Below are 27,065 nucleotides of genomic sequence, written 5' to 3' on the forward strand. Positions count from 1 at the left end.
TGAGAACGCCCAATCCCTTAGACTCTGGGCCAAAGTAGTTCTGGCTAAGCGCCTACTCTTAGGAGGCAAGGGACTGTGTGGTATTACAGTGCCTAGTCCCCAAAGAGCTGTCTACAGGTGATGGCATTTTAGGCCTGAGAACAGTTGCCAAGAGAGTTCGGATGTGGAGGGCCCTTCTGCCCAGGCCAGAGAGAGGAGTTCGGTTTGGGATACTTGACAAGGAGACACCAGCATCCTCTTTCTGGTCAGTTCCCAGCCCCATGCACAGCTGAAAGCTTTCTCCCTTTTTTCTGGAACACAGGCCCCCTCCACTACATAACTGGGGTTCCCTCTTGTGAGGTACCAGCATAAATGCTTTATTGTCACCTCAGGCAGGTAGCGCTGTTGCATGTCCTGGGCGGGCATAAGGGCACATTGAGTTGTCTGGCAGAGCTGAGACAGGCCTTAGTGTCCCCTTTGTCCTCCTAACACCCCTCCCCCATTTTGTGGCTGGGATAGGGTTCAAGTGGGTCATTCACAGGTTGCCCTTGGAGCCGTCATCTGTCCCAAAGGAAAGCCCGCCCCCAGCATGCTTCCCACATTCCCTCACAAGTGCCTTCACCCTGTATGCTCTCATTAGCCTGCCACTGCCCTTTCTACAATGCACAGTCATACCTGGGTGGTCAGCACCACCCCAGGAAGGCCCTACTACCCCTGTCCCTCTTGTGTCAGCTTCCAGTCATTTTCCTGTGGTACCGGGCTGCTCTGCCCTGCTCCCTGTGTGGCTTGAGCCCACCGATCGGTGCATTGCGCCCAGTCCCAGCCAAGCCCCTTCCTCCTGCTGCCCCTCCGCTATGGGCCTTGCCTGGCCTCTCCCTCCCAACTGCATCCACCCCCCACCCCCAGTTCTGGCCAGGATCCAGTCATCTGGAGCATTCGTCCTTCGGAGTCACGTGTTCCCTGTGGGTGTCCCGATCAAGCCTCCTTGACCTCAGTCCTTGGCAGGGCCCTTCAGCCTTACAGTCAGTCTGGGCCTAATCCCAAAGCCAGAGCCTCTGGATGTTTCTCCACCCACCCTCCTGCGACCTCATCCCTCCCCCCACCTCCCCCCGCCCGCCCCGGGGCAGGAGGGCGGGGTAAGGAGCGCTGATACCAGAACTAGGATGTTTGTACGCCCTGGCCAGGTCCCCTGCGCCCCGGACCGAAAGCGGGCGGGGCTGGACAGAGCCTGGCTGACAGCGCGCCCCGGCGCCTTCAATTGGAAAGAAAGTCAATGGAGGCTCGCACCGAGCGATTGGTGCTGACGTCGACCGCGGTGACCTTAATTTCGGTGTCGCCAAACTGCATGGCGGCACGGATCTCGCGGCGGCCGGGGGGCGCGCCGGCGGCGTCGGGGCCGCCGTCAGCGGGCGCGGGTTCGAGCTCGAGGTTGAGCGCGCCACACTTGCGCACGCCCGGGTCGGTGATGAAGCGCGCGTCCTCGGCGGCGCAGCAGTACAGGTTGATGAGCACGCGCCGCTGGCCCGGGCGCGCCGGGCAGTAGCTGCGACGCACCTCCTCGCCCAGCGCCACCGACTGCTCCGCGGCCACGAAGCGCTCGAAAACGTCGGTGCACCAGCGGCGGCCGTCGCGGACCAGCAGCTTTTCCGGCGGGTGGCGCCCGTCCACGAAGCGGTTGAGCACGCCCACGCCGTAGGTGAGCGGGGAGCGGCGCACCCGCACCACCCCGGGCGCCTGCCCGAACAGCACGGCGCCCTTGAGGATGGTGAGGCCCACGTCGTGCGGGACCACCACGCGCAGGCCGCGGGGGCCCAGCGCCGCCTGCACCGCGTGCTGCAGCACAGCTGACTCGGCGAAGCCGCCCACCAGGAACAGCAGCTTCACACCCTGCACCTCCGGCCGCGCCAGCAGCGCCTCTGCGGGAGGGGGTGGAGGTGGGGGAAGAGGAGGAGGGGAGGGGATGAGAGGGACAGCATGAGCTGAGCTGCTGAGGCTACCACTGCGCGGCCACTCCTCCCCACCTGCCCGGCAATTAGAAACTAGCCACTTCAACTGTAAAACGGTTGCCCTATTTTGAAGAAAACACGGAGCGCTTTCACTGAGGGCTCTGCCTCCCCAACAGTACACCCCTCCCCCACATGGAGGCCCCGAGAGGATATGCACCTGATAAATGCCTACTGCGCACAAGACAGCTCTTTAGATACTTCAGCTCCTTTAAATCCCTGTGATAACGGTTTTGGGAACCCGATACTATCACCCCATTTTATAAATTGGAAACTGAGGCACCAGAGGTTATTTAACTTGGCAAGATTACACACAGTCCCTCCTAGCTCTTATTTCCCAACGCACAGACTCCTCCAGGGTTCCAGATGACTCTGGGTCTCATTCCAGTGCATGGATGTGTGGGGTTTCCAGGCACTAACAGAGGCAGCTATGCCCGCACCCAGGTGTGGGGGTAATGGAGGACCCGAGCTCAGGGCTCACCTATGTGCTGGATGATCCCGCTGACGGTGGGCTGGAAGAGCTCGTTCATGGCCTCGCAAGACATCCTGAGCATCCCCTGTGAGGACCACTTCACGAAGTTCACGCTGCCAGTGAAGGGGGCACAGGTCCACACGTCAGGGTCCTGGGTACCACTGTTGGCCCAGGCCTACGTGCCTGGGCACTGACTGCACGTTATGTGTTACCCCAATCCCCACTCTCCCAGGGGCTTCAGCCAGGGCCTGCTTCTGTTCCAGGCATGAGGTCCCGGGAGAGGAGCCTCCCTAGCCTCCTAGCACGGTGTGTGTGTGTGAGAGAGAGAGTGTGTGTGTGTGTGTGTGTGTGAGTGAGTGTGTGTGTGTGAGTGTGTGTGTGTGAGTGTGTGTGTGTGTATGTCTGTGAGTGAGTGTGAGTGTGTGTGTATGTGAGCGAGTGTGTGTGTGTATGAGTGTGAGTGTATGTCTGTGAGTGTGTGAGTGAGTGTGTGTGAGTGTGTGTGTATGTTTGTGAGTGAGTGTGAGTGTGTGTGTATGTGAGCGAGTGTGTGTGTGTATGAGTGTGAGTGTATGTCTGTGAGTGTGTGAGTGAGTGTGTGTGAGTGTGTGTGTATGTTTGTGAGTGAGTGTGTGTGTGTATGTCTGTGAGTGAGTGTGTGTGTGAGTGTGAGTGTGTGTGTATGTTTGTGAGTGAGTGTGTGTGTATGTCTGTGAGTGAGTGTGTGTGTGTGTGAGTGTGTGTGTATGTTTGTGAGTGAGTGTGTGTGTGTATGTCTGTGAGTGAGTGTGTGTGTATGTCTGTGAGTGAGTGTGAGTGTGTGTGTGTGTGTATGAGTGTGTGTATGTCTGAGTGTGTGTGTGTGTGTGAGTGTGTGTATGTCTGTGAGTGAGTGTGTGTGTGTGTGTGTATGTCTGTGAGTGAGTGAGTGTGTGTGTGAGTGTGTGTGTGTGTATGTCTGTGAGTGTGTGTATGAGTGTGTGTATGTGTGTGTGTGTGAGTGTGTGTGTATGTCTGTGAGTGTGTGTGTGTGCGTGTGTGTGAGAGTGTGTGTGTGTGTGGAGGTGGAAAGGGGAGAGAAGATAGACGTTGGCCCTTTTCCCGAGGCCCATGATGCCCTTGCTCCAGTTGGGGCCGCTCTTCTAGCTGGGCTGCTCATGCTCCGCCCCGGCCGCAGGGCTGGCTAGAGCTGTGCTTTAGGCTCACGCCCACTGCTCCCTGCGGCCTACGCCCTCCCTTATAGGGGCCTCCCCCATCCGCACAGCCCGCCTGAGTCCGTGGCCCCAAGCACCTGCTCCTGCGCAGGGCCGTCTCCACGTTGTGGCCTCGTTGCTTGCGGTAGAAGTCGATGAAGGAGAAGGGCAGCGAGATGTTGAGCGCCCCCGCACGGTGAGGGCCTGCCGTGCGTTTGCGGGCCTCGAAGGCGATGGTCAGATCTACCCAGGCCGCCGGCCGTTGCCTTTTGAAGGTGGCAATGAAGTCCACGCCGAAGATACGACCCAGCAGCTGCTCGAAGGCCAGGTCCACGCCCACCGCGCCATAGGGGCCACCTGGGGTGGGGCAGGGGTGAAGGGGGCGCCAGTGCAGGCATCTGGACAGAGGGCATTGGCGGCTGGGTATCCAGGGCGCTGCCTGGCTACTCACCCGACGCCTTGTAGAGCTCCTTGAGGGTGCCATGGGGCTGCTCCAGCTGGTGCACCGTCAGGTCCACCGTGCCTCCTCCGCAGTCTGCCACCACGTAGCGGTCTCCTGCAGCGGCGAGCGTGAGCACACCCTGTGGCCTGCCTTGCACCCTCAGCCCTGCGCCTCCTCCCAACCAGCCTCCAGCCCTGCTCCAAGCAGGTCCTGAGTCCTACTTGCAGGGGTGGCGATGTGGAGGTGTGAGAGGCTTCATTCAGGTTCTTGAACCTAAGGCCACTGGCTAGGGGCACGAGGTGTGTGTGTGTGTGTGTGTGGTGGGGGTTGGGAGGGTTGCAGGGGCACAGGGGGAGATGGTCCAGGGCTCTGCAACTCTGCAAGGAGCATGAGTTAGGGGCATGGTTGTGAGTGGGGTGAGGGTGCAGGTGACTGTGAAGGGACTGCCAGGTTAGATACAGCACATGTTGGAGGGAGGGGTTTTTAGGGGCTGGAGCCAACTTCCTGAATGTTCCCTTCCTCCTATCAGTATATAGGGGCCTGGAGGGCCCAAGACATATCCCGCCATCTCCCGGTCTCCCCACCTGCTTGCAACTCTGCCCACAGCTCTCCGACCCCCGACTCCACCAGGAACGTGCGGCTGTGGCGGGACCTTCGCAGCTGCTCGCGGGCTGGGGGTGGAGGGGGAGCAGGACAGTGAGGTTAGAAGGAGGTGTCTCAGCTACCACGCTCAGTCCTCATCCTCCCGCCAGCGTCCTCCATGAGCACCCAGAGCAGCCAGCGCTCCTGAAACTCCTGCTCCATTCTGAGTGGGAGAGGGGGTGCTGACCCCTAAGGGTCTGGAGGAACCTGATGGGATGATCTCCTGCTCGGTAACCAACAGCCGAGGGGAAGCACTTCTGGCCGCAGGGCCAGGGCTCAGGCTGTGGAAAATCGGGGCTGGGAGGGTCTGAAGGAGCTGCATGTGTGGCGGTAGGTCTTGGGGGACCCAGGGAGCCCAGGACTTGGAGCCTCTCCCTGTCACAATGAACAAGGCCGACTATAGCTGTCTCAGTGCCTGGTCCTGCAGCAGGAGCTTGGGGCTGGTGTGGGGGGTGGAGGGGAGCCGCTGATGTGCCATGAGGGGGGCAGAGGATCCAGGGGTTGTTTAGGGGAAAGCGCCTGAAGACCTCCCTTGGCTCAGAGGGGGGCTGACGTCCTCCTTGGTCAGTACCCAAGCACCCCTCCCCAGGGTAGGCTATCTCCCCAGACCCCAAACTCAGGGCTGGGCTGAGTCCTCCCTCCTCGGACAGTCCTCCCCTAGGGCAGGGTGAAACCTCTGCCCTGGGGTTGTGCTCCCCGGGTCAGGGCTGTGCCTCCCCATTCCACCGGAACTCCAGGTAGGATATTTCTGCCCCCTCGTGGGCTGCTCCAGAGGAGGGGGCCCTATCCTCGATGCTGGACAAGGCTGAGTCTCTGGTCTCAGGGGCCCGGGAGATGGCTCACCTTGTCGGAAGCTGGAGTCGATGGAGCGGCGCTCGCCCAGGCGCCCGCTGCCTGGGGCCCGGCAGCTCAGGTCTAGAAGCTGGTGCAGACGCAGCTTGCGGCAGTAGACCGAGGCGGCCTCAGGCTCCAGGGCGATGAGCAGTTGCTCTGCAGTCTCTCTGGACACCAGGCCCGCCTGGAGATAGGTTGTGGGCAGGGCCAGGAGCACCGTGGGCTGTCACACCTAAGATGGTGCCCAGAGCAGGCACCCAGGGCCTGTGGGGGCTCCCATCTCCTCCCCATCACACCCCACGCATGCTAGCCCTTCAGGCCCCGGCATGCTGCACAAATTTGGAGCTGCCCCACAGTTGCCCTGTGAAGAACACCAGGGGGTTGCCCAGCAGGGAGAGACCTAGACAGAGTGGAAACCTAGAGCACCTTGGGATCTGGCCCTCCGAGCTGCCCAAAGGGCCTGGGCTGCAGCAAGGCCCCCTTCACAGGAGCAGGCTGGCTGGCCAGCTGGGCACTGGCCGAGGGTGTTAGTGGAGACTCTAGCATAGTGTGTGTGTGTGTGTGTGGGGGGGGGGATAATGGGCAGACCATCAATCAAATGAGATGGTGGGGACCCCTTTGGCTCACTGAGCCCTCCTCCTTCACCAGGCTGGTGTCACAGTGGCCACAGGCCTCCCCACTCCCAGGGGAACTTTGTTTCTGGGGAATCTCATGTAGGAGGAAGGAAACTCCTAGTGAAATTCCAGGCACCAAGACAGGCCAGTTGGGGGGAGAAAAACGTTTGGGAGCTGTTACTTCCTGCATCAGGATGGGGGAGTCCCTGTGCAAAGTCTTTTATGAGTTTGTGGGATTCCCTGGATTCTGACGAGATGGGGGGTGGGGAGGGGTAGGTATCCAGACTTCCTGCCAGGGCCAGCCCTTCCTGAGCTGGCAGCCAGGGAACGGTGTGGGAGGAAGCAGAATGGGTAAACTGGCAGGAGGAGGGGCACTATGGCTGGGGGCGGTGTTTGTTCTAGCTGGGCACATCCTCGCTTTCATTCTGGTCTTTGCAGGGGGATGCCCACTAGGCTTAGGGTTAGCTTCTTCCAGTGACAAGCATAGGCACCTGGGCACATGCCTGACCCATAGGGGGCTCTGGTACCCTCCAAGGGGTCTACGGGCAGCCCCGAGACGCCTTTTGTAGGTCCTAGGGCGTCCTCCAGAGCCCCAGGGTCAGGACCAAGCAATGAGTCTTGCTCTGGAAGGCTGTTGCCTTTTCTCCCCCCATCTCTACTAGAGAGGCAGTGCCTGAGCTCCACCCATCTTTCTCCAGACCTTCGGGTATCTCTTATGGTAGGAGAACCAGCAAACACTGGCCCAGACCACCTCCCTTCAGAGGTTCCTGTGCTCAGGAACTCACAGTGGTTGGGGCTGTGGGGGTGGTGGATTCCTGAAAATACTGACGCTGGATGAAGTGCATGTTCTCAGTACCCTGCCCAGCTACTGGGAGTGTGGCTGCTCTTGGCTCCCAGCTGCCCCCTTCTCTGGAGCTGCCCTCAGCCGAATGGGAACCGCCTCACTTGGAGAGGGTCCCCCTCTACCCAGTAACCAGTAACAAAAAGCTGGCCCCCTTGCCTCAGTGTGGCCAACGTGGGGGTATAGTTCTCCCTCCAGAGCTCTCCACGGGGTCAGGCTGAGGTCACACTCCACAGCCCTGCTCAGCTTCCCTCACCCCCTGAGAGCCCTTCTTCAACAGACCAACGCACAACTCCCATCCTGGGCTCTGCTTTCAGGATACCTGACCTAAGACACTGGCTAAGCTGGCCTGGGCAGGGCCTCTTGTCCCTCAGTCCTCTGTTCCTGCAGCCACCTCCTCCCCCCAGTGGCAACAAACTGCCAAAATGCCCAGCAGGTAAAGGCTGGAGGTCTTCCCACAATGCATCTCTGGTCCCAAGGGTGGTGGGTGAATGAGGGATGTATGGGCCATCCCTGGGGCCCTCCTGAGCAACATCCTCCCCTCTGCCTGCGTGTCCTCACCAGGTAGGCAGCCTCCCGCATGAACTGCTTGGCGGGCTGTTTCCAGATGGCGGGCACCGTCAACACCCAGCGCACAGTGTTCTTCTCCGGCAGCGAGGGGCACTGCTCTCTCAGCTCCTGGAGCAGGAGGGGCAGTGAGATGAGCGAGCGGCTGGCCTGAGTGGGGTGTCCTCAGCCCTCTGTGGGAGCTGGAAGAACTAATCAAGCCTCAGGAAGGGCTTTCCAGCAGAGTTGGGAAAATCCCTAACGCTAACCCCTCCACCAACACATATATGGTCCACGCAGGCTCTCCCAGACAAGAAGGCAGGGGAGTGGAGAAGATGACCTCTGACCTCTGCCGGGGCCAGGGATGGCTAAGGGGAAAGGGTGGGCCCGGGGATGGGGCCGCAGCGCACCTGGAGAGCATGCTCCTTGAAGAAGCGCAGGGCATGGGCGAACACCTCCAGGGCAGGCATTTTCTTTCCATTTACCGCCTCCAGCTGGGTCTTCAAGGTGAGATCCTGGCAGGGACACAGGGCCACTCTGCAGAAGGCCGTAGTTCTGCCCCCATTTCCTGACGACCTCTCTCTTAAAACCACCCCATGTCCTGGTGCTTACCCTCTCGGGCACCGTCCCACTTGCTCTATAATCTCACTTTAGTTCTGTCCCCAGCCCCTCCTTAGCCCCGCCTCTCCGCTAACCGTATCCTCACCCTCAGCCACGCCTTCATCCCTTCTTTACTTCCAAGCTCCGTCCCTTCGCCACCACACCCCATCCTCCCGCCATTAGGCCCGCCCCTTCCCCTCCTGACCCCCTTCCCTGGCTGGAACTGGTCCTGAGCCAGAATGTGACTCACAGTGGCGCTGTGGATCTTCATCTTGAACTTCTCGAAGTAGAGCCAGTCCCGAGCCTCCTCGGGGTCCAGATCGTGGTAGTAATCACGGGCAGTGTAGCCAAAGCTGTGAAAGGCACCCTCCGGGGTCAGCAGGAGGCAGGTGGGGGTCTTCTGGTGCGCCACGCCGGGGTCCCCGCCCTCCCATTTCCTGTAGAGACAGGGCTATCAGTGGGGTCAGCAGCAACCCTCACTTGAGGGAGAGGGTTGGATAACGGCGTTGGGGTGAGCTGTGTGACCTTGGCAGGCCACTTGGCCTCCCCCAGTCTCAGTCTTCCCTACTGTAAAATGGGAATAATAACAGTACCTGCCTCTTAGGGTTCTTGTGGAAAGAAAGATGGTGCTTGGAATCCAGTTAAATCTCCATGAATGCTGCTCTTGGGTCCTCCCTGTTCATGGGGCTACGGGACGCACCCGGCATTCTGGGTTCCCTTCATCATTTGACCTGTCTCCCTGCACCCTTAACACGGAGCAGCAGGCCATCATCCATCCATCTGCCTGGGTCTGGCTTCCTCATGTGTCTCTCCAGCCTCCTAGCAGTGGCCTTCTCCCAGCCAGCTAGTTCGCCTCGCTCAAGGCCGTCCTCCACAGCCAAGCTCCTTTAAGGCATTCATGACATTCCTATCTGACCCACCTCAGCAACAATACCCCAGCTGGCTGCACCTCTGCCAGGTCCCCCAAAACCTGAATGACATTCCAAACCTCCCTATTCACAGGCACATGCAGACCTCCACCCAGAACTCCCTGCTCAGTTCTCTGACCTGGAAATCTTCCCTGGTTTCCTGACTCCTCTAGGCCACGCTTGCCACTGTGGCCCTTTGGGGAAGGTACTGGGAATCCAGGTAGAAGAACAGTATGTGCCAACGCTTAGAGACGTGAAAGAACAGGAGAACTAGCTGTAGGTTAGCTCAAAATGCAGCAGGAGAAAAGACAGGAGTGTTAAGGTCAGCTAAAGAAGAACATCAAATGCCGTATCGGAATTCTCTCTTGCTGGGGGTTAGGTTGGGGGGTGAAGAGGCATGATCACAGTGGCCTTGAGAAAGGTGACAGGTCCCCATGTAGCAGCAGCCTGGAGGGGAGGGAGGGCAGAGAATAAAAACTATCCAGGTGAGAGAGGGTGGTGGCCGTGGAGAGAAGTGGGTGGGTACTCGAGAGATAGTAAGGAGACAGAAGTGATGGGACTTGGTGGCTGGTAGGGGTGGGGAAGGCTTGGGAGGAAGCCAGGACGTCCCCCAGTGACTTCCTGTGTCTGTCACCTCAGGACAGAGGCAGTGTCCCTTCATGTGTCCTTGGCTCCAGCATGGGGCGCAGCGTGGCCTCGGCTGCCGTGTGCTGACCCTAGGAGACTGTGAGTGCTCAGAGCTGTTGTGGCTTCATGTGGGAGCAGAGAAAGGGGAACGACAGTCCAGCTCATGAAGGTCAAGTCCCTGTACCTGTGAGGCAGGGACCTGACTATCGGTCTCTCCATCCACCCTTCCATCCAGCCTCCGGGGCCCTGGGCAAGTCCCTGATCCCCCATTCCAGTCTGAGTTGGGAGCTTTGTGGTCTTCTAGAGCTCCACCTATTGGCTGCAGCCCCACTAAGACACACTCTAAGGATCAGGGTCTGCAGGGCTGGAGGGAGTGTTTAAAGAAATGTTTTGTTCAACTAAAACTCGACATCAGGATGGACCTAGGAATCTGCCTTTAGGAATCTACTCCATAGAAATCTCAGCATAAGTTTTCAAGGAAGGAGATTCCTTGCAGCATTATTTTTGTAATAGTGAAAAATTAGAGACCCCCCAAAACAAACAAACAAACAAACAAACAAACAATCAGTAGAATAATGGATAAATTTTGAAACATCCATACTATGGAAAACTATGCAACTGTTAAAAAGAAAGTGGTAGCTTTATGTATTGACATGAAATGTCTACAGAATAGTGTTGAAAGTTTAAAATAGGCAAATTGGCCCTGGCCAGTGAGCTCAGTTGGTTGGGCATTGTCTCATGTACCAAAAGGTTGCCAGTTCAATTCTGGTCAGGGCACATGTCCGGTTTCAGGTTCAGTCCCAGCAGGGGGCGTGCAGGAGGCAGTCGATGAATGTTACGCTCTCATATTCATGTTTCTCTCTCTCTCCCTACCTTCCTCTCTCTCTAAAATCAACAAAAAATAAAAAAGGCAAATTGTATGATATCCCATTTTTATTTGAAACACACATATATTCATACATATATGTGTGTACTAGTATGTGTTTGTAAGCAAGCCCAGATATTTGTGTACTTTCCTGTATGTTTTTTATATCTCAATAAAATGTTTTAAAATTAAAAATAAAGCCCAACATTTCCTGCAGAGGGCAGGGAACTGCTCCAATGGAGGCTGGGGGCACAGGCCAAGGGCCATCCTCCAAACTTTTACCCCAGAGGGGAGCCCAGACTTGGGGTGGCAGGAGCTCAGAGGGTACCCCATGTCTCCTCAGTGACAGTACTTCTGGGACCAGGCGCAACCCCTCTCCCCCGACCCAATCTCACAGCCCAGTGGCCCTCACCTCATCATGTGGATGGCCTCAGGGTCACTGGCAAAGCTGAAGGCATAGCCACTGGAAGTGGTACCGAAGTCGATGGCCACCACCACAGAGAAGGAGGCCTGCTGGGGGGCTCGGGCCTCAGGCTTCTGCAAGTGCAAGACCTAGAGTTAGGGAGCAGCCCAAGGGCCAGGCTGGGTGTACATGGGAGCCCCCACCCCCTTTCCTGACTGAGGTCCAGCCCATTTCTGGTTCACCTCCTCCCACCTGCCTGCCTGGGCTCCCCTCCCTTCCCAGGCTCCAGGCTGATCCCTGGAGATGCCAACTGCCTCTCAGGCAGCCCTGTGCGGCTTTTAGCCCAAGCTCCTGTTTTCCTGGCTCCTGGTTCTCTGCCCACCTTCTGTCTGCACAGCCTTAGCCCACCCCCATCTCACACCATTTCACAGCCCGGGTCCAGCTGGGAGCAATTACGCTCCTCCTGGCAGCTTCACAGCACATGGACCTGTGTATACCTGACCCTGTTGCTCGTTGTGGCCACAGTGACACGACCAGACTGTCGGTTTTGTGGCAGAGGGGAGAGGCCCCGTGCACGTGCCCAGAGTGGCCCCTGCCTTCTCCTAGGCCTGGCTCCCTGAGAACAAAGGGGCCCCCAGGCTCGATAATTTGGGTGAGGCTGTCTGGGGTGAGATGACCCAGCGAGCTTGGGGGAGGGTTATGTCCTGGATAGTTCAAGCTAGTAATTTCCAAACTCTGGATTTTTTAGCAGCGTGTCTCCTCTTCCTCAGGTGGGGCTATACTGGACAGGAGGGGGGCGGGGTAGCCCTGGGAGGGCCAGTGCGGACCCTGAAAAAACCATATGCTCAGAAATACGCCTGCCCCCGGCAGGTGAGCTGCAACAGCCCCTGGATGTCATCCTGGAGCGGGTATTTGGGTGTTAGTACTGGGGCTCACCTCAGTAGAATTGTTACCCCTTAGGTGCAAGGTCACGTAAGGGTAACCCTTCTGCAGAGAGCGTGACTGGGGTGTGCTGGGGCAGGAGGCACAGTGGTACCGCCAGCCCTGCCCCGGCCCTGCCAGGTCTTGTTTTCTTGAGCACCAACCCCCCTCCACACCACTCTGGACACCCACCACCCAGATGCCAACACCAGGCTTACGGGAGACTGCGAGGGTGTGAGGGGGGCAATGCCACAGCTTTCCTGGGTCCTTGGGGAGCCGGGTGGGCTGGGGATGGGGGACCGCTCTGGGCTGGAGCCTGCAAAGAGAGGGGAAGACATTGTGGCACAATCAGGGTAGGGGGCTGGCCGCTGGGCCCCAGGCCTGGGCGGTTCTCCCATCGGTCCTTGCTGGGCCAAGGCAGGGGTGCCCTGCTGAAGAAGGGGGATGGGCGGGAGGGGAGGAAGGACGAGACTGAGCAGGGACACCTGAGGCAGGAGCAGGCTGAGGGTGACCATCCCTGGAGGATGACCCATGCCTCACCTGGGGACTCCTCATCTCCCCCAGCACCCCTCAGACACGGGTCGCGGGGGGGAGAGACCGAGAAGCAGCGTATGTGGGGGCAGACTGAGTGCAGAGATAGAATGCAGGAGGGATGGGGTGGGTGAGCTCCTGCCTGGGGTGGGGTGGAAGGTGGAGAAACCAGGAAAGGTGGGGGAGCTACAGACCTAACTGCTCCCCTCCCCCTAGAGTTCCGCCACATGGTTCTCAGAACCTGAGAGGGCAGCCCCCTTCTACTTCAAAATGTACGAAGAAGTGGGAAATTGGGTCTCTGAATGGTTTGCCTCAAAACAAGAAAAGTTCTTTCTATTGGGGCGGTATCCACAAATTACCTGAAAGATGGGGCAATGTGTAGCTAGGGATGGACATTACTTTGAATAAAGCACTTTTGATGTTTCTCTTGAAATTATCGTATTTTCTCTGATTACAAAATCCGTATTAACCGGTTAATAATGCAGACTGGCTATTAACCGGTTAATATTGCCAATAGAACTTTTCTTGTTTTGAGGCAGACCATTCAGAGACCCAATTTCCCACTTCTTCGTACGTTTTGAAGTGCTGCTCAGAAAGTGCGTGTGCCATCGACCAGAACAAGTGGTAATCTGAAGGAGCAATACAACAAAATAGCATAGATATCAAATCGCATATATATCAACATATGTGTAACTCCATCTATTGAAAAACATCCGCATTATTAACCAGTACACCCAGTACTCCCGCCAAGGGCCAGCTGGCTGCCTGTGAGGATCCAGGCAGGGCAGCACCGCCCCAGCCCAGCCCTGAGCTGAGGGGTGTCCACAGAAATAGGAAGTGAAGCCCAAGTCATCCCCCGACCCCCCCAACAACACATGCAGGTGGAGCCAGCATTGGGGGGCATGAGGCCCCAGTGAGCCTCTCTCACAGGCCCAGGACTGAGCTGGGCCTTCAGTGGAAGGAAGCAACACAGCCCCAGAAGGCAGCCCAAAGCCTGGCTGGGAGGCTCAGGCAGCTCAGGGGTCTGTCTGCTAGACACCCCCCAGGTGTGGGCTGTGGCCTGTCGCCACCACTCTGGGCTTTCCTAGGGCTCCTGTGAGGGGGACTGGGGCTGCCCTGAGATTCAGGCATGGGGATGAGGGGGCTGATGGAGTCTGGCATAAAGACCCATGGACAAAGCAAATTGTCTGGCTTCAGGCTGAGCCGGGGCGCAGGGCCTGTGCTCCCTCAGCGGCTGCCCTGGCGGTGGCCCTGACAGCTCCCAGCCCTTTCTGGCCTTGGGTACCCTGGGAACATATGTGAGGGGCAGGAAATGAGGGGGGCTCTAGAAAGTGCCTGGGACAAGGGCTGGAGTCCGTCTTGGGGTGCTGGAGAGGCAGGGCATTTTGGTCACACCCTCAGAGCTCCCTTTCCTCAGGCGGCCAGCACAGGCTTAGGCCCTGCCGCCAGCGCTAGCTTGAAGGGCCAAGGCGCTGTGTGGTGTGAGCCTGGGAAGGGAGGCAGGAAGGAAGGCCCAGCCCACCAGGTCTTTGTGAGTGGACTTCCTGAGGAGTGTCCCTCCTGCCTCCTGGCCTCCCGCCCCTGCACACACACACACACACACACACACACACACACACGCACGCACACACACACACGCACGCACACGCGCGCGCACACAGGGTCCCATGAACAGATATGTTCTGTGTGCACACAGGAGGGAAGTGTGCACAAACACACACACTTACGTACACAGTCCTGTGTGCACACACATACACTCTCAGGAACTTCTGGGAGAGGCACCCCTATCCCGACAAGGGCAAGTGGAGGGCGGGTGGGGGCAGAGGTGAGGGATTCTTACCAATGTACAGCCCCTGCAGGCCCAGCTCCGGGACAGCCAGCATCTTCGCAGGCCCTGAGGCTGTGAACAGGAACAGACATGCAAATAACAGTTATTTGTTCCTTTGTTCCCTCATGGAAAGCTTACTTGTTTTATTTATTTATTTCTGGCTGGAGTCTTTTGAAGCAAATACCAGACACCATGTTGTTTCACCTATAAATTCTTCAATATGTCTCTCCAACAGATAGACTTTTAAAAACATTGCCACAGCACCCTTATCATGTGTAACAAAATTAATTCCTTAATCTCATCTAATGCTCAGTCCACCACCCCAGCTTTTCTCAAAAAGGTCTTTTTTTAACAGTTGCTTTGTTGGAATCAGGATGGTCCTAAATGTTTTTGGTGCCCACTCTGTGCCAGGTGCTGGGGGACATCGGAGACAGACCCAGAGAGACACTGTCTCTGCCCCAGGGGCCCACAACCTGGCGGGGAACTGCTTATAATCAGATAAACACCCAAGTGGATTTGAGGTTACAAATGATGCAGTCAAGGTCACAGCTGGTTACAAGCGCGGCAGAGAGGAGAGCACGGTAAGGCTGGAGAGAGGGGCTGGCCTGGCCCAGCCCTGCAGGCAGGCCCTCGCGGACCCTATTTTAGATTTGGTTTTAAATAAAGGGCAACAGCAAATCTTGAACGTTTTTTAAAATATAGTTTTTAAATTGATTTCAGAGAGGAAGGGAGAGGGAGAGAGAGATAGAGACATCAATGATGAGAGAGAATCATCGATCGGCAGCCACCTGCAGGCCCCACACTGGGGATCGAGCCAACAACCATGGCATATGCCCCAACCGGGGCTCAACCGTGACCTCCTGGTTCCTAGGTTGATGCTCAACCACTGAGCTACACTGGCTGGGCAATCTTGAAAGTTTTGAAGTGGCAGAGTGGAGGTGGGGGCATGACTGGATTTGCGTTTTTAAAAGTTCCTCTGGCTGCATGGGGGTGTGGGCTGCAGTGGGACAGTACGGAAGCAGAAGCCCAATCAGGGCTCCAGGTGACTGATGATGCTCATGGCTGTGTATGTTGAAACAGAAGTAGGTACCATTAAGTTAGAGGTTAAAACCAACAGGGCTGATGGAGGTGGCAGGATTGGATATGGGGATTAGGAAGAAGTTGTCCAGGATGACAGTATCTGATTCAAACTGGCAGGTGGGTGGTGAGATGGGGAACACTGGAGAAGGGCAAGATCCCCTGACCCTTACCCTACCCACAGACACAGGCCTGCAGGGCGCAAGGGGCAGTGTTCCGGCTGGAGTTCAGGAACTGCCAGAGGAGCCAGAGGATATATGCTCTAGAGGCCAGGGAGAAGCTGAGGTGGAGATGTGTGTCTGGGGGTCACTGGCAGAAAGCGGAGTGGGGGAAGGGAAGGGAAAGGACCCTTCGCATAAAGGCTGACTCCAGAAGGTGGGCTGGCCGAGGAGACCTAGGTGCCTGCTGTGGTTTCATGGCATCTTAGTTGTTAGATGAGACTGGAAACAACTGTGTGAATGGCCCAGGGCTGCATTTGGGTGGAATGACGAGAAGGGGTGGGAGTCAGGTAAGCCTAGGTGAGGAGAGAGCAGAGGGTAGGCGAATGGAAGGTGGCTGAGATCAGGAGCTGATGTATGGGCAATACCGGGAGGAGCAAAAAGCTTAAGGGGAGCTGCCCAGAGCCCACTCCCTCTCTGTAGCCAGGAAGTTTTGCTAATAGAACACCAACAGACACAGGTGGGCACTGTCATACCCCTCCCCCCCATGCACATATACATCCTTGCTAATGCACAGTTCACACAACTGAGCCCCGTCATGCACAGACATCCAGGCATGTCCAGGATCATCCCACATGGCCAGCATCATGGAGATTTCCAGATACATTCAATCCTGCTATCATTGTAGGTGCAAAGTTGGATGTCCAGGAATCAGAATCAGGGGGAAGACAGGGGCGGGTCATGGGCGTTCACAGAGCACAGAGGTGCTGAGAAAGGGAAAGCAAACAGATGGGGTGGTACAGGCCTTGAGAGCCAGGGACAGGAGCCCAGTTCAGGGGGATGGAGTGGCATGCTGGAGCTGATTCCCACCAGCTGGCAAAAGCAGATTCTCTGCATCTCTTCCCAACTCCACATTCGCTGACATCACATTGGTAGCTTGAAATCAGCCACGGTGGGAGCATTTACATCACAGAAATTGGCAAACACTACAAATCAGGGTTTTCTCCCTTTTGTAGTGTTGACTGTAAAACATTTACCAGCACACAGTGGATCTAGGCCACAAAGGAGAAGCTGGCAGCCCTATTTGTACATCATTTCAATTCTTCAGCAAAAATTTACTGAGCATTGCTTTGTGCCAAGTTCTGAACTAAGGGCTGGAGAAACACTTTGTTGAATGAATGGATGGATTTTCTGGACCAAGGTGATTATATCTGGAGGAGAAACAATCTAGAACCACCAGGAAAAAAGAGTTAGGAGTCGTCACTCTAAGCTGGATTCCACATCTAGATTGAACGCCTATAATCTCGCCAGCTGTCTGAAGCTGGTCCAGTTACCTTTCATTTCCGAGTGTGTGATTCACTGAGTGCCTTATACTGGGGTCTCAGGGCTGGCAAGGACCTATTATGGCATCTGGGTGGAGTGTATCCTGGTTGCCTCTCTGTGCCCTGGTGCCTTTACTGCAAAATGGGTCAAACAGGGGGCTTGTGAGGATCAAGTTCAGGTAAAAAAAGGTGGCTGAGCCCTGGCCGGTTTGGATCAGTGGATAGAGCATCGGCCTGGGGACTGAAGGGTCCCGGGTTTGAGTCCAGTCAAAGGCAGCTTGATCCCCAGTGGGGAACGTGCAGGAGGCTGCCATTTGATGTTTCTATCGCTCCCTCCCCCTTCCTCTCTGAAATCAATAAAAATATGTTTTTTAAAAAGTAGGTGGTTGACAAAAGGCAGGGAGTTGGACAGATGTGAGTAGTATTCTTTCCCTTCATGATGTGTATTCTGAATTTCTCTTCTTAGAAGCTTTTGGTCTGATTGAGAGTTTATTCTAGTCATGCTTCATTCTTTCGGGAGGGAGGGAAGACCGGAATCAATTTGTGTTAAAGAAGGAGGATTCTGCCAGCTGGCATGGCTCAGTGGTTGAGCGTTGACCTATGAACCAGGAGGTCCCGGTTCGATTCCTGGTCAAGGCACATGCCTGGATTGTGGGCTCAATCCCCAGGGTGGGGCTGATCAATGATTCTCTCTCATCATTGATGTGTCTATCTCTCTCTCCCTCTCCCTTCCTCTATGAAATCAATAAAAAAATATTTTTTTTAAAAAAGGAGGATCCTGCTGATTCTTTGAGAGGTGGAGGTGGAGGGGGTGGCAGCACCATCTGTCTTCAGGACACGCCCCCCTCACCCCCATCATGCACACACACTCAGAACTACTTAAGGAGAATGATGAACATGGGGCTCAGGACCAGCTCCGCTCCCAAAAGCTGTATGTCTGCACAGAGTCCATGGCTGGAAATGGGTGAGGAAGACGCTGTCCCAGGGGCCTGTTAATTTCAGATTACTGCCGCTTGGGTTTAAGAATCACTGGGTGGGGCAGTTTGATTTACACAGAAAGTAACTTCATTTCCTGACTCCAAGCACAGGCTAAACTCTGGCCACAACCTGACCCCTACCCTACCCACAGACACAGATCCTTAACCCTGCCCATGGACTGACCCATCCTTGCCCGCGGACTGATGACCCCTGGCCCTTGACCTCATATCGACCTCTAATCTTCAGCTTCACCATGACTTCTGGCACTGACTTCTATCCAACTGACATGATCAATCAGCCATTGGGGACCCGGACGGGGTGTGGCTGAGTAGGGACTTGAAACTGGAGATCCCCATCCTAAAGAGTCCCCCCAAATCACAAGGCCTAGGACTTCTTGCCTGATGGAGAGAATTCTCCAAGGATCTATTCCTGGGGTGAGGGTGTCGAGGCTGGGGGCACGTGATGTTGCTGGATTCCAGGGCTCCACATGTACCTGTCCTCTGCCCATGAGGACAAAGAGCCCACCCAGATCTTTACAGCTCCCCCCTCTCTCCCACATATTCCAGCTTCTCCCACCCACTGCTCTCTCTCAGCCTCCTGCCAGCCCTTTAATGGCACAGGACTGCACTCAGCAGGCAAAGGGAGGCCACAGGCATGTCTCTCAAGGCAGAGAGTGGGCCACCCAGGGCCCAAGAGGCAGAGCAGAAACCCCGAAGGGCTGCTCCAGTGCAGTCTCTCCTGGGGGGACCGGTGGGAGGCCGCCTCCTTCTGCACTGGGGCAGGGGTGACAGAAATGGCCCCTCCCGTCTTTCCATGCATCCTGCCCCACCCAGTGGGTCCTCATCACGGGAGCAGCCAGTTCATAAACAACCTCTGTCCCACAGAGCCGGGCCCTGAAGCCCCTCCCACCCTCTGCCCACCAGCCCCCCATCACCTCCCTTACCTTCTGGGGCAACTGGCTGCCTTTGCTCTCACAGGGAGTCCATATTTTAGCGCCCACTCCCTCCCAGGCTCTCTCCCCCACACGAGCCTGCTTCACAGACAGCTCCACCGGCCTGCAGGGAGCCCAGACCCACCCCACCTGGACCCGGAAGCTAGCCTCACAGAGGAAAACCAGAGTTCCCCGCTCAGGAGGCCAGTCCAGAGCCTGCAACTGTGGCACCCCGGCCACCCAGCCACTCCAGACCTCTGGGACCACAGGGCCCGGGACCAGCGCCCCTCCCATCCAAGACGCCCCCAACACACACACACACACACACACACACACACACACACACACACACACGCACACACACACACACACACGCACACGCACACGCACACGCACACACACGCACACCAGGTATCTACCTCAGGTCTAGGCACCCTGCTCTCCACAAATGCGCCCCTGGTGCAGCCCCCAGCCTCACCCCCCATCCCACCCCCACCCCACAGCAAGGAGTCTGTCCAGCCCCTCACTCTGGAGCGTGCGGGGTCCGACGCCTGGAGGGGAGCCCACAGCCACAGCCCCGCTGGAGAGAGGGCCTTGCGATCTGTCCCCAACCCGGCGTCCCGGGCTCAGGAAGTCCCCGCGGGGTCCCAGCCGACAGCCCAGGACGGGGCGGCCCGGGGCCGGAGGGCTGACCTCTGCGCCTTTCTCCTCTCCGCCAGCCCCTCGCCCGGGACTCACCTCCGCCCTCCGACAGCGCGATCTGCCTCGCCCGCGACCGCACAGCCCGCGGCAGCGCCCGGAGCGGCGTCCGCAGCCCTCGACGTGCCCGTCCCTTCGCCGCCCGCCCGCGCCCCGCACCGCCCACCCCGCCCGCCGCCCCCTCCCCCAGGCCGGATGGCCGCGCGGCTGCGCCGCCGGGTGGGCCCCGCGCTCTCAGCCCAGATGTGCGAGGCCGGGGCGGGGCCTGCCTGCGCGGGGCCTCCGCCGAGGGGCCCCGCCTGGCCCGGCGTCCAGGGCCCCTCCCCGAGCCGCTCCAGCGCCTGGCGGCCGGCTCCCCAGCAGCCCGGGGGGTGGGGTGGGGGAGAAGGGCGAGGAGCGGAGGGGGAGGGAGGGGAGAGGAATTCCATACCCCTGGTCGGCCTCCTGCGGCTCGGCGGCGGAGGGGCCCCCTGCCTCCCCGACAGGGCCACCCCGGGCTCTGCTTAGGCAACCCACGGGGAGAGCCTACATGCTGGGGAGGGACAGCCCGCCCCAGGCCCCTCGCAGCACCCTGTCCCAGACCCCCAGGCCCTGGACCCAGACCGCCCACCCTGCCACCCCTCGCTTGGTCTCCAAGGGTGAGAGACAGGAGGCCCAACTGAGGGTGCAGGCAGCCCTTGGAGTGGGCCTGGCTCTGTCCTTGCTGAAGTCTGAGGCCTGGAGAGAAGGGTGCTCACCCGCTGGGGCCCCGCTGCCGGCAGGGGCTCACCCAGAACTCATCTTACCTCCTCTTCTGTGGGGCCGCACAGCCTTCGTCCTGACCTAACCCAGGTCCTCTTGGGGAGGCTGGGATGTGGCCTCCAAAAAGGGGGTCTGCAGGGTGGAGCCCCCCTTTGCTGAGCCCCTGTAAGGCAGCTGACTGTGCCCCCCAGGACCTCCTTTTTGTAAAAAAAAATATTTTTATTGATTTCAGACAGGAAGGGAGAGGGAGAGAGAGATAGAAACATCAACAATGAGAGAGAATCATTGATCAGTTGCCTCCTGCATTGGGGCTGGAGCCCGCAACCCAAGCATGTGCCCTAACCAGGAATCGAACCGTGACCTCCTGGTTTATAGTTTGATCGATGCTCAACCACTGAGTTACTCCAGCTGGGCGAGTATTTGTTATTTGATGAGAGAGAGAGAGAGAGAGAGAGAGAGAGATCAATCCATCACCTCCTGTAGGCGATCAAACCTGCAACCTAGGTAAGTGCCCTGACCAGGAATGAACCTGCAACCATCTGAGCCACTGGCAGGGCCCCAGGACCTCCTTGTTCAGGCAGGGCCTGAGCAGGCCCCTTCCCTCCACCAAATGTGCCCCAGAGGCTCAGGGTGGCTCAGCCCAGCTCTCCGCACGAAGGGACCTGGTCTCTGTCTGCTCTCCCCACCCCCTCCCAAGACAAGGCTCCCACAGTTCTTTGAGCATCACAGTTGCCTCCCACTCCAAACCATTTTTCCTCCCTCCTCCTCTCTGCCCAGCTAAAAGGCTCCCCAGCTAAGTTGTCACCTCCCCTAGGCTTGCTGTCCTTATTGGAGGGCCACAGCCCCAGAGCCACCTGCAAGGAGGCTGGGGGCAGGAGGAGGGCTGCACTAGACAATTTTGGATGTCACCACCTGGCCAGTAAGCCAGCCAGGTATCTAGTTAGCAACCTCCACTGGCTGCTCTGAGTGTGGGTGTCTGTTGGTGTGGCAGCATGTGTATGTGTGTGGGTGTGTTTGCTTGTGTCTGTGACTGTGTGTATGTGTATGCTTGTGTTTGAGTGAGTCTCTTGTGATGTGTATATTATTTAATATTTTTTATTTTTTAATATATTTTTATTTTTATTGATTTCAGAGAGGAAGGGAGAGGGAGAGAAAGAGAGAGAGAAACATCAATGGTGAGAGAGAATCATTGATCAGCTGCTTCCTGCATGCCCCACACTGGGGATTGAGCCCGAAACCTAGGCATGTGCCCTTGACTGGAATCGCCCCGGGACCCTTCAGTCCACAGGCCGATGCTCTATCCACTGAGCCAAACCAGCTAGGGCTGTGCGTGAGTGTGTCTATTTGTCTGTCTGTGAGTGTGTAACAAGTGTGCGATGGGGGCTGGCAGGCCTTCCTCTCAGTTCAGAGGTTGAACACAGCCTGGGAGGATGGAAGTGTGGCTGTTTGTGAGTGCATGGGGAAGAGGCGGAAGGTCTGGCCCCTCAAATGCAACCTGCCTCTTGTTTTTCATTTTTCCTCCCAGTTTTCCTCCATCCCCATCTTTAGCTCCACAGATTGGCTCATCTCTGGGGGGCTGGCAGCAGGCTCTGAGCAGGAATGAAGACTCATGGGTGGGGATCTCTGGGCGTCCTCCGGCTTGGCAGCCTTCTGCCCTCCCCCTCCTCCATGTCCGGCCCCCTTAGCTCAGCCTGACTTGGGAGTCACAGGCCCCCACCCTTGGGCAGCTTCCAGTCTGACACAGAGGATAGCAAATAACCCCCATGAATCCTGCTCCAAGTTAGAGGAGGTTCCCGTCAATTGCCACCAGAAGGTTTGGGCCCAGGTGGGCGTGGACAAGTGTCCTGCAGAGCCCCTGCCTTCACTGTCCTCTCTGTGCTCTTGCACCTCCCTCCCCTTCCCTTGGGCGCCATTGTGGGCCCACCCGCCGACCTCAGCGGCTTCCTGCTTCTCCCCGTGGGGGCAGCACGAGGAAGATCAGCCTCTGAGAGTGTCCTCCAGGAGCCGTGTCTCTCAGGCCAGGCTTCCCTCCTCTGGCCTTTGCTCAGGATCTTGTCCCGTGGGTGCCAGTGCTGCCGGCCCTGCTCCTCAGGTCCGTCCCTGTCATGCAAGTAGAGGAGACTTTCGAAGGTGCAAATCTGGCCTGGCCGGCACAACTCCGTGGTTGAGCGTCGACCTATGAACCAGGAGGTCAGGGCTCGGTCCCCAGTGGGGGGCGTGCAGGCGGCAGCCAATCAATGATTCTCTCTTATCGTTGATGTTTCTATCTCAACCTCCCTCTCCCTTCCTCTCTGAAACCACCCAAAAAAATATTTTTTAAAAAAGGTGCAAATCTGGTCTCATTGCTTCACCACTCCCATACTTTCCATGGCTCCCCATTAGCTAAAGCAGAGGATCCCAGGTGTGGACTGCCCTTGACTGACCTCTCAAGCTGCCCTTCCCAGCCCTAGCCTCCAGCCCCACCCCCTGCCCTCCAGCACACCTGCCTCCTGTGCTTCTGCTCTTTACTCCACCTGGGCCAGTCCTGACCTGCTTGGAGGAAACATCCTTCTCTGTTTGGACCCCCGGGGAGAAACTGGCCCTTTGGGTCCTATTGTGGGTGCTGTGTCTTCTCAGAGAGCCCCCGCCCTGGTCACCACGGGGTGGGCATTTAGGAAGACTTCGGGTTTGGGAGGCAGGAGTAAGGCTCTCCTTTCCTGGGGCCCGCTGCCTGGCCTGGCCCGGCAGCTTCAGGGCAGAGGTGATGTTTGTCTTTAGGACACGTCATCCCCCACCTAAGCCTATGTGTGCTGAGGGGCCGTGGAGGAAACTTCTCAGTCTCCCCTCCACCCTGCCCAAGCCGGCTGCTTGCTCTGCCCCAGAGCTTGGGGCACACGCACACACACACCAACTCAAGTGCGTGAGCACCAGGGGGGAGGTTAGATGCCCCCACAGCCTACCTCAGAAGGAAGGGTAGGGTGGGCAGAGCTTTCATATATAATGAAAGCCTAAGCGACCGTTAGGGCAGAATGACCAGAACGACCAGTTGCTATGATGCGCACTGACCACCAAGGGGCAGATGCTCAACGCACAAGCTGCCCCCTGGTGGTCAGTGCGCTCCCACAGGGGGAGTGCCGCTCAGCCAGAAGCTGGGCTCTCGGCTGGCGAGCGCAGTGGTGGTGGCGGGAGCCTCTCCCACCTCTGTGGCAGCGCTAAGGAGCAGGGGGCTGAGCGGTAGGGAGAAAGGGGTCTTGGACTGCAAGAGGGCACAGGCCAGGCTGAGGGATCCCCCTCCCCCCCAGTGCACGAATTTTGTGCACTGGGCCCCTGGTGTGTGTGTGTGTATGTGTGTGTGTGTGTGTGTGTGTGTGTGTGTATTATATATATGTATATAATTGATTTCAGAGAGATGAAGGGAGAGAAAGACAGAAACATCAATGATGAGAGGGGATCATCGATTGGCTGCCTCCTGCACGCCCCCTCCTGGGGACCAAGCCCATAACCCAGGCATGTGCACTGACCAGGAATCAAACTGTGGCCTCCTGGTTCACAGGTCAATGCTCAAGCACCGAGCCACACCAGCTGGGCATGGGCAGAGGCTTTTTACACCAATAGACCTTGTTGACTGTGCCTCATGGTGTGCTGGTACCTAGTTGGGTACCTTACACTTGCCACTTCTGCTGCCACAACGCCCTGTGGGGAGCAGGGGGAGGACCCTCTACCCTCATTCCACAGAGGGGAAAGCTGAGACTTAGGCCGAACGGAGCACAGATCCAGGGGCAGTCCCAGAGTCTGTGCTCTTGCCTGGGCCACATGTTGCAGGAGGCTGGTGAGGGGAGGGAGTACCTGGGCACCCAGAGGCAGATTCCCCGAATGGCTGGGGGCAGGAGGTGGGGCTCCTGGGACAGAGGCCTCTAGAGTGTTCCTCTATCAGATTCCTGAGGTGCGGGCTTCCTTCCGGGAACTGCTCCACCTGCCCCCACCCTGGTGGACTTCCTCTCTCTGGCTCACAGCCTCTGTCTGCATAATTTCCCTCATTGGGGATGGGAATGTGGGAGGCCCTGCTGTGGCCAGGAGTTCAAGGCTCAGCCTTGGTGGGGCCCTACCTCTAGGTTGCAAGGACAGCTGGCACCTCCTCTTTCATACAAAGAGGGCCCTGGGGTCCCACCTCCCTAATACCCTGCCCCATATGACACCGCCCCTCCCCCCCCCCCCCCCCCCCGTATCTAAGAACTCTGCATGGACACTGCCCACCGGCAACCCCTTCCCCGGTGTGATGTTATTAGAGCTCCCAGCGGGGTCACAGGGGCGCTTTCTTGGAGGAGGTGGGCCTGATCTGAGCCCTGAAGGATGACTGAGAGAGTTACTCATGTGGGGAAGCAGGAAGGGCAGGCCAGCAGAAGGAAAGGGTGCAGACAAAGGCATGGGTGGTGGAGTGAACAGGAGGCAGATGGAATGGGCAGGATCAGCCCTGAGCCGGATGAGGAGCTGGGTGTGCGTGTCCCTGGTGCTATCTTTTTTTTTTTTTTAATATATATTTTATTGATTTTTTACAGAGAAGAAGGGAGAGAGATAGAGAGTTAGAAACATCAATGAGAGAGAAACATCGATCAGCTGCCTCTTGCACATCTCCTACTGGGGATGTGCCCGCAACCCAGGTACATGCCCTTGACCGGAATCGAACCTGGGACCTTTCAGTCCGCAGGCCGACGCTCTATCCACTGAGCCAAACCGGTTTCGGCCCTGGTGCTATCTTTGTCTCCTACCTCAGCAGGCACCCTTGGCCCTTTGCTCAGGAAACCCCAACCTTACTTGCTGCAGTTGGGTACCTTCTTGTTTGGGGTCTTCGACCTCTATTCCAGACCCCTGGGAGTTTAGCTTCATTGCACAATTTTCTCTCTGCTCACCCCTTCACTTAGCTCCGGTGACACCTCCCCTTGCCAGCCCCTGCCCCACAGAGTTACCCTCTGCTAGGGTGTAGGGGTACAGAGACCTGCAGGGAAAAGGAAATGTTGGTGGAAGATGATAATTCCACTTCAGTCATGGCAAGCTGGAGGAGATGATGGGCCTGCTGTGTAGACGATGCTGGCTGCTTCCTCCCTCATGTCGATTCTCTTTTTCTTAATAATAGAATCTTCTCTTTTTAGCCAAGCACATGGCCACCCAGGATAGAGAACGGATTTCCCAGCTTTTCTTGCTGCTAGGCTTGGACGTGTGACTAAGTTCTGGCTAATGAGATATGTTATGTGGCGTCTTCCAGCCTTTAAACACCGCTGTTGGCTGCCCATTGTTCCTCGTGCCTCCTTCTGCTTTTCTGCATCTTGCTGCCTGGAATGTGATGGGATGGCTGTAATTCTACCTACCACGTTGGACTATAGGCTGAGGGACACACGCTCATGAGAGTGTCACAGGGACCTGCAAGGACACTGGCATGGAGTAGAGCCCCCATGCCGCCGAGGGCTGTGTGCTTCTAGGCTTTTACATGCAAAAGAAACACACACTCTTGTTCAGGATACTGTATGTTCGGTCTCTGCTACTCACAGCAGAATGTAATCCTACCCGAGTCGACCCCAAGGAGAAATGTTGACGAGGCAGTTGGTACGCAGATCTGCAGCTCGGAGCAGAGCTCGGAGTTGCGGGCAGAGATTTGGCAGCCATCCGTATGGAGATGGTAATTGAAGCCACGCGAGGGATGAGATCACCCAGGCAGAGTGTGCCCGTGACAGACGATCCTAGCTTTTCCACTCAGCTTCATCCACCCCTTCCAACACCATGTCAGGAGGATTCCGTCTCCCCGGAGGCTTCTTGGCTTTGATGATGCAGAATGAGGATGGAGGGAGGCTGGGAGAAGATAAAAGGTGTAGAGACCAGGGTTTGGGAAAATTGCTTTGAGGAGTGCTTTTCTTTTTTAAATCTTCATTCGAGGATATGTTTTTATTGATTTTAGAGAGAGAAAAAGGGAGAGAGCGAGAGAGCGTGCGAGTGAGCGAGAGAGCATGCGAGTGAGCGCTGCCCAGTGTTCTTAGTGGTTAGAGCATTGGCCTGGGTTTGATTCCTGGTCAAGGGCATGTACCTGGGTTATGGCTTTGCTCCCTGCTCCTAGTCGGGGTGCATGTGAGAGGCAACCAGTCCATGTGTCTCTCTCACATCAGTGTTGCTTTCTCTGTCTCCTCTCCCTCTATCGCTTCCACTCTCTCTGAAAAAGCAATGGAAAAAAATATCCTCGGGTGAATATAACAACAACAAAAAAATTAAAGGGAGAGAGAGAAACCTAAAACCTAAGAATGTGCCCTGACTGGGAATTAAATCCACAACATTATTTGGTTATGGGATGACGCTCCAACTGAGACACCCAGCTAGGGCATTGAGGACTTGCTATTTATTATTTATTTATTATTTAAAAACTAGAGACCCAGTGCATGAAATTCATGCACGGGGGTGGGGTGGGGTCCCTCAGCCTGGCCTGTACCCTCTCAAAATCTGGGACCCCTCAGGGGATGTCCAACTGCTGGTTTAGGCCTGATCCCACAGGGATCCCTAAACCGGCAGTCGGGCATCCCTCTCACAATCTGGGACCACTGGCTCCTAACCGCTCACCTGCCTGCCTGCCTGATCGCCCCTAACCATGCTGCCTGCCTGCCTGATCACCCCAACCCCTAACCACTCTGCCTGCCTGCCTGATTGCCCCTAACCACTCTGTCTGCCTGATCACCCCTAACCACTCACCTGCCTGCCTCATTGTCCCTAACCACTCACCTGCCTGCCTGATTGGCTCCAACCGCTCTGCCTGCCTGCCTTATCACCCCTAACCACTCGCCTGCCTGCCTGATCACCCCTAACTGCTTGCCTGCTTGCTTGATCTCCCCTAACTGCCTCTGCTGCAGCCCCCACCACCTTGGCTTCGTCTGGAAAGATGTCCGGAATGATGTCT

General features: G+C 57.1%; 1 protein-coding gene across 2 annotated transcripts; it reads right to left on the reverse strand.

Annotated features, from left to right (window-relative positions):
- Positions 1-320: 320 nt before the first annotated feature.
- On the reverse strand, positions 321-19,592 carry HSPA12B (heat shock protein family A (Hsp70) member 12B). Of its 2 annotated transcripts, XM_059705643.1 has the most exons (14): positions 19,454-19,569; positions 16,604-16,711; positions 14,262-14,321; positions 12,109-12,206; positions 10,979-11,103; positions 8,417-8,603; positions 7,977-8,081; positions 7,582-7,698; positions 5,575-5,749; positions 4,674-4,760; positions 4,099-4,203; positions 3,746-4,004; positions 2,464-2,567; positions 321-1,895 (listed from the first exon to the last, which is right to left on the reverse strand). In XM_059705643.1, the coding sequence occupies exons 2-14, from the start codon at positions 16,608-16,610 to the stop codon at positions 1,234-1,236; spliced, it is 2,091 nt and encodes a 696-aa protein (XP_059561626.1). In that variant the 5' UTR covers positions 16,611-16,711; positions 19,454-19,569; the 3' UTR covers positions 321-1,233. The 2 variants fall into 2 exon arrangements, with proteins under 2 accessions (XP_059561626.1, XP_059561627.1); XM_059705644.1 differs by lacking the exon at positions 16,604-16,711 and having other exon boundaries at positions 19,454-19,592.
- Between the last annotated feature and the right edge of the window lie 7,473 nt (positions 19,593-27,065).

Source organism: Myotis daubentonii, chromosome 8 (genome assembly GCF_963259705.1).
Source record: "Myotis daubentonii chromosome 8, mMyoDau2.1, whole genome shotgun sequence".
In the NCBI taxonomy this organism is placed as follows: domain Eukaryota; kingdom Metazoa; phylum Chordata; class Mammalia; order Chiroptera; family Vespertilionidae; genus Myotis; species Myotis daubentonii.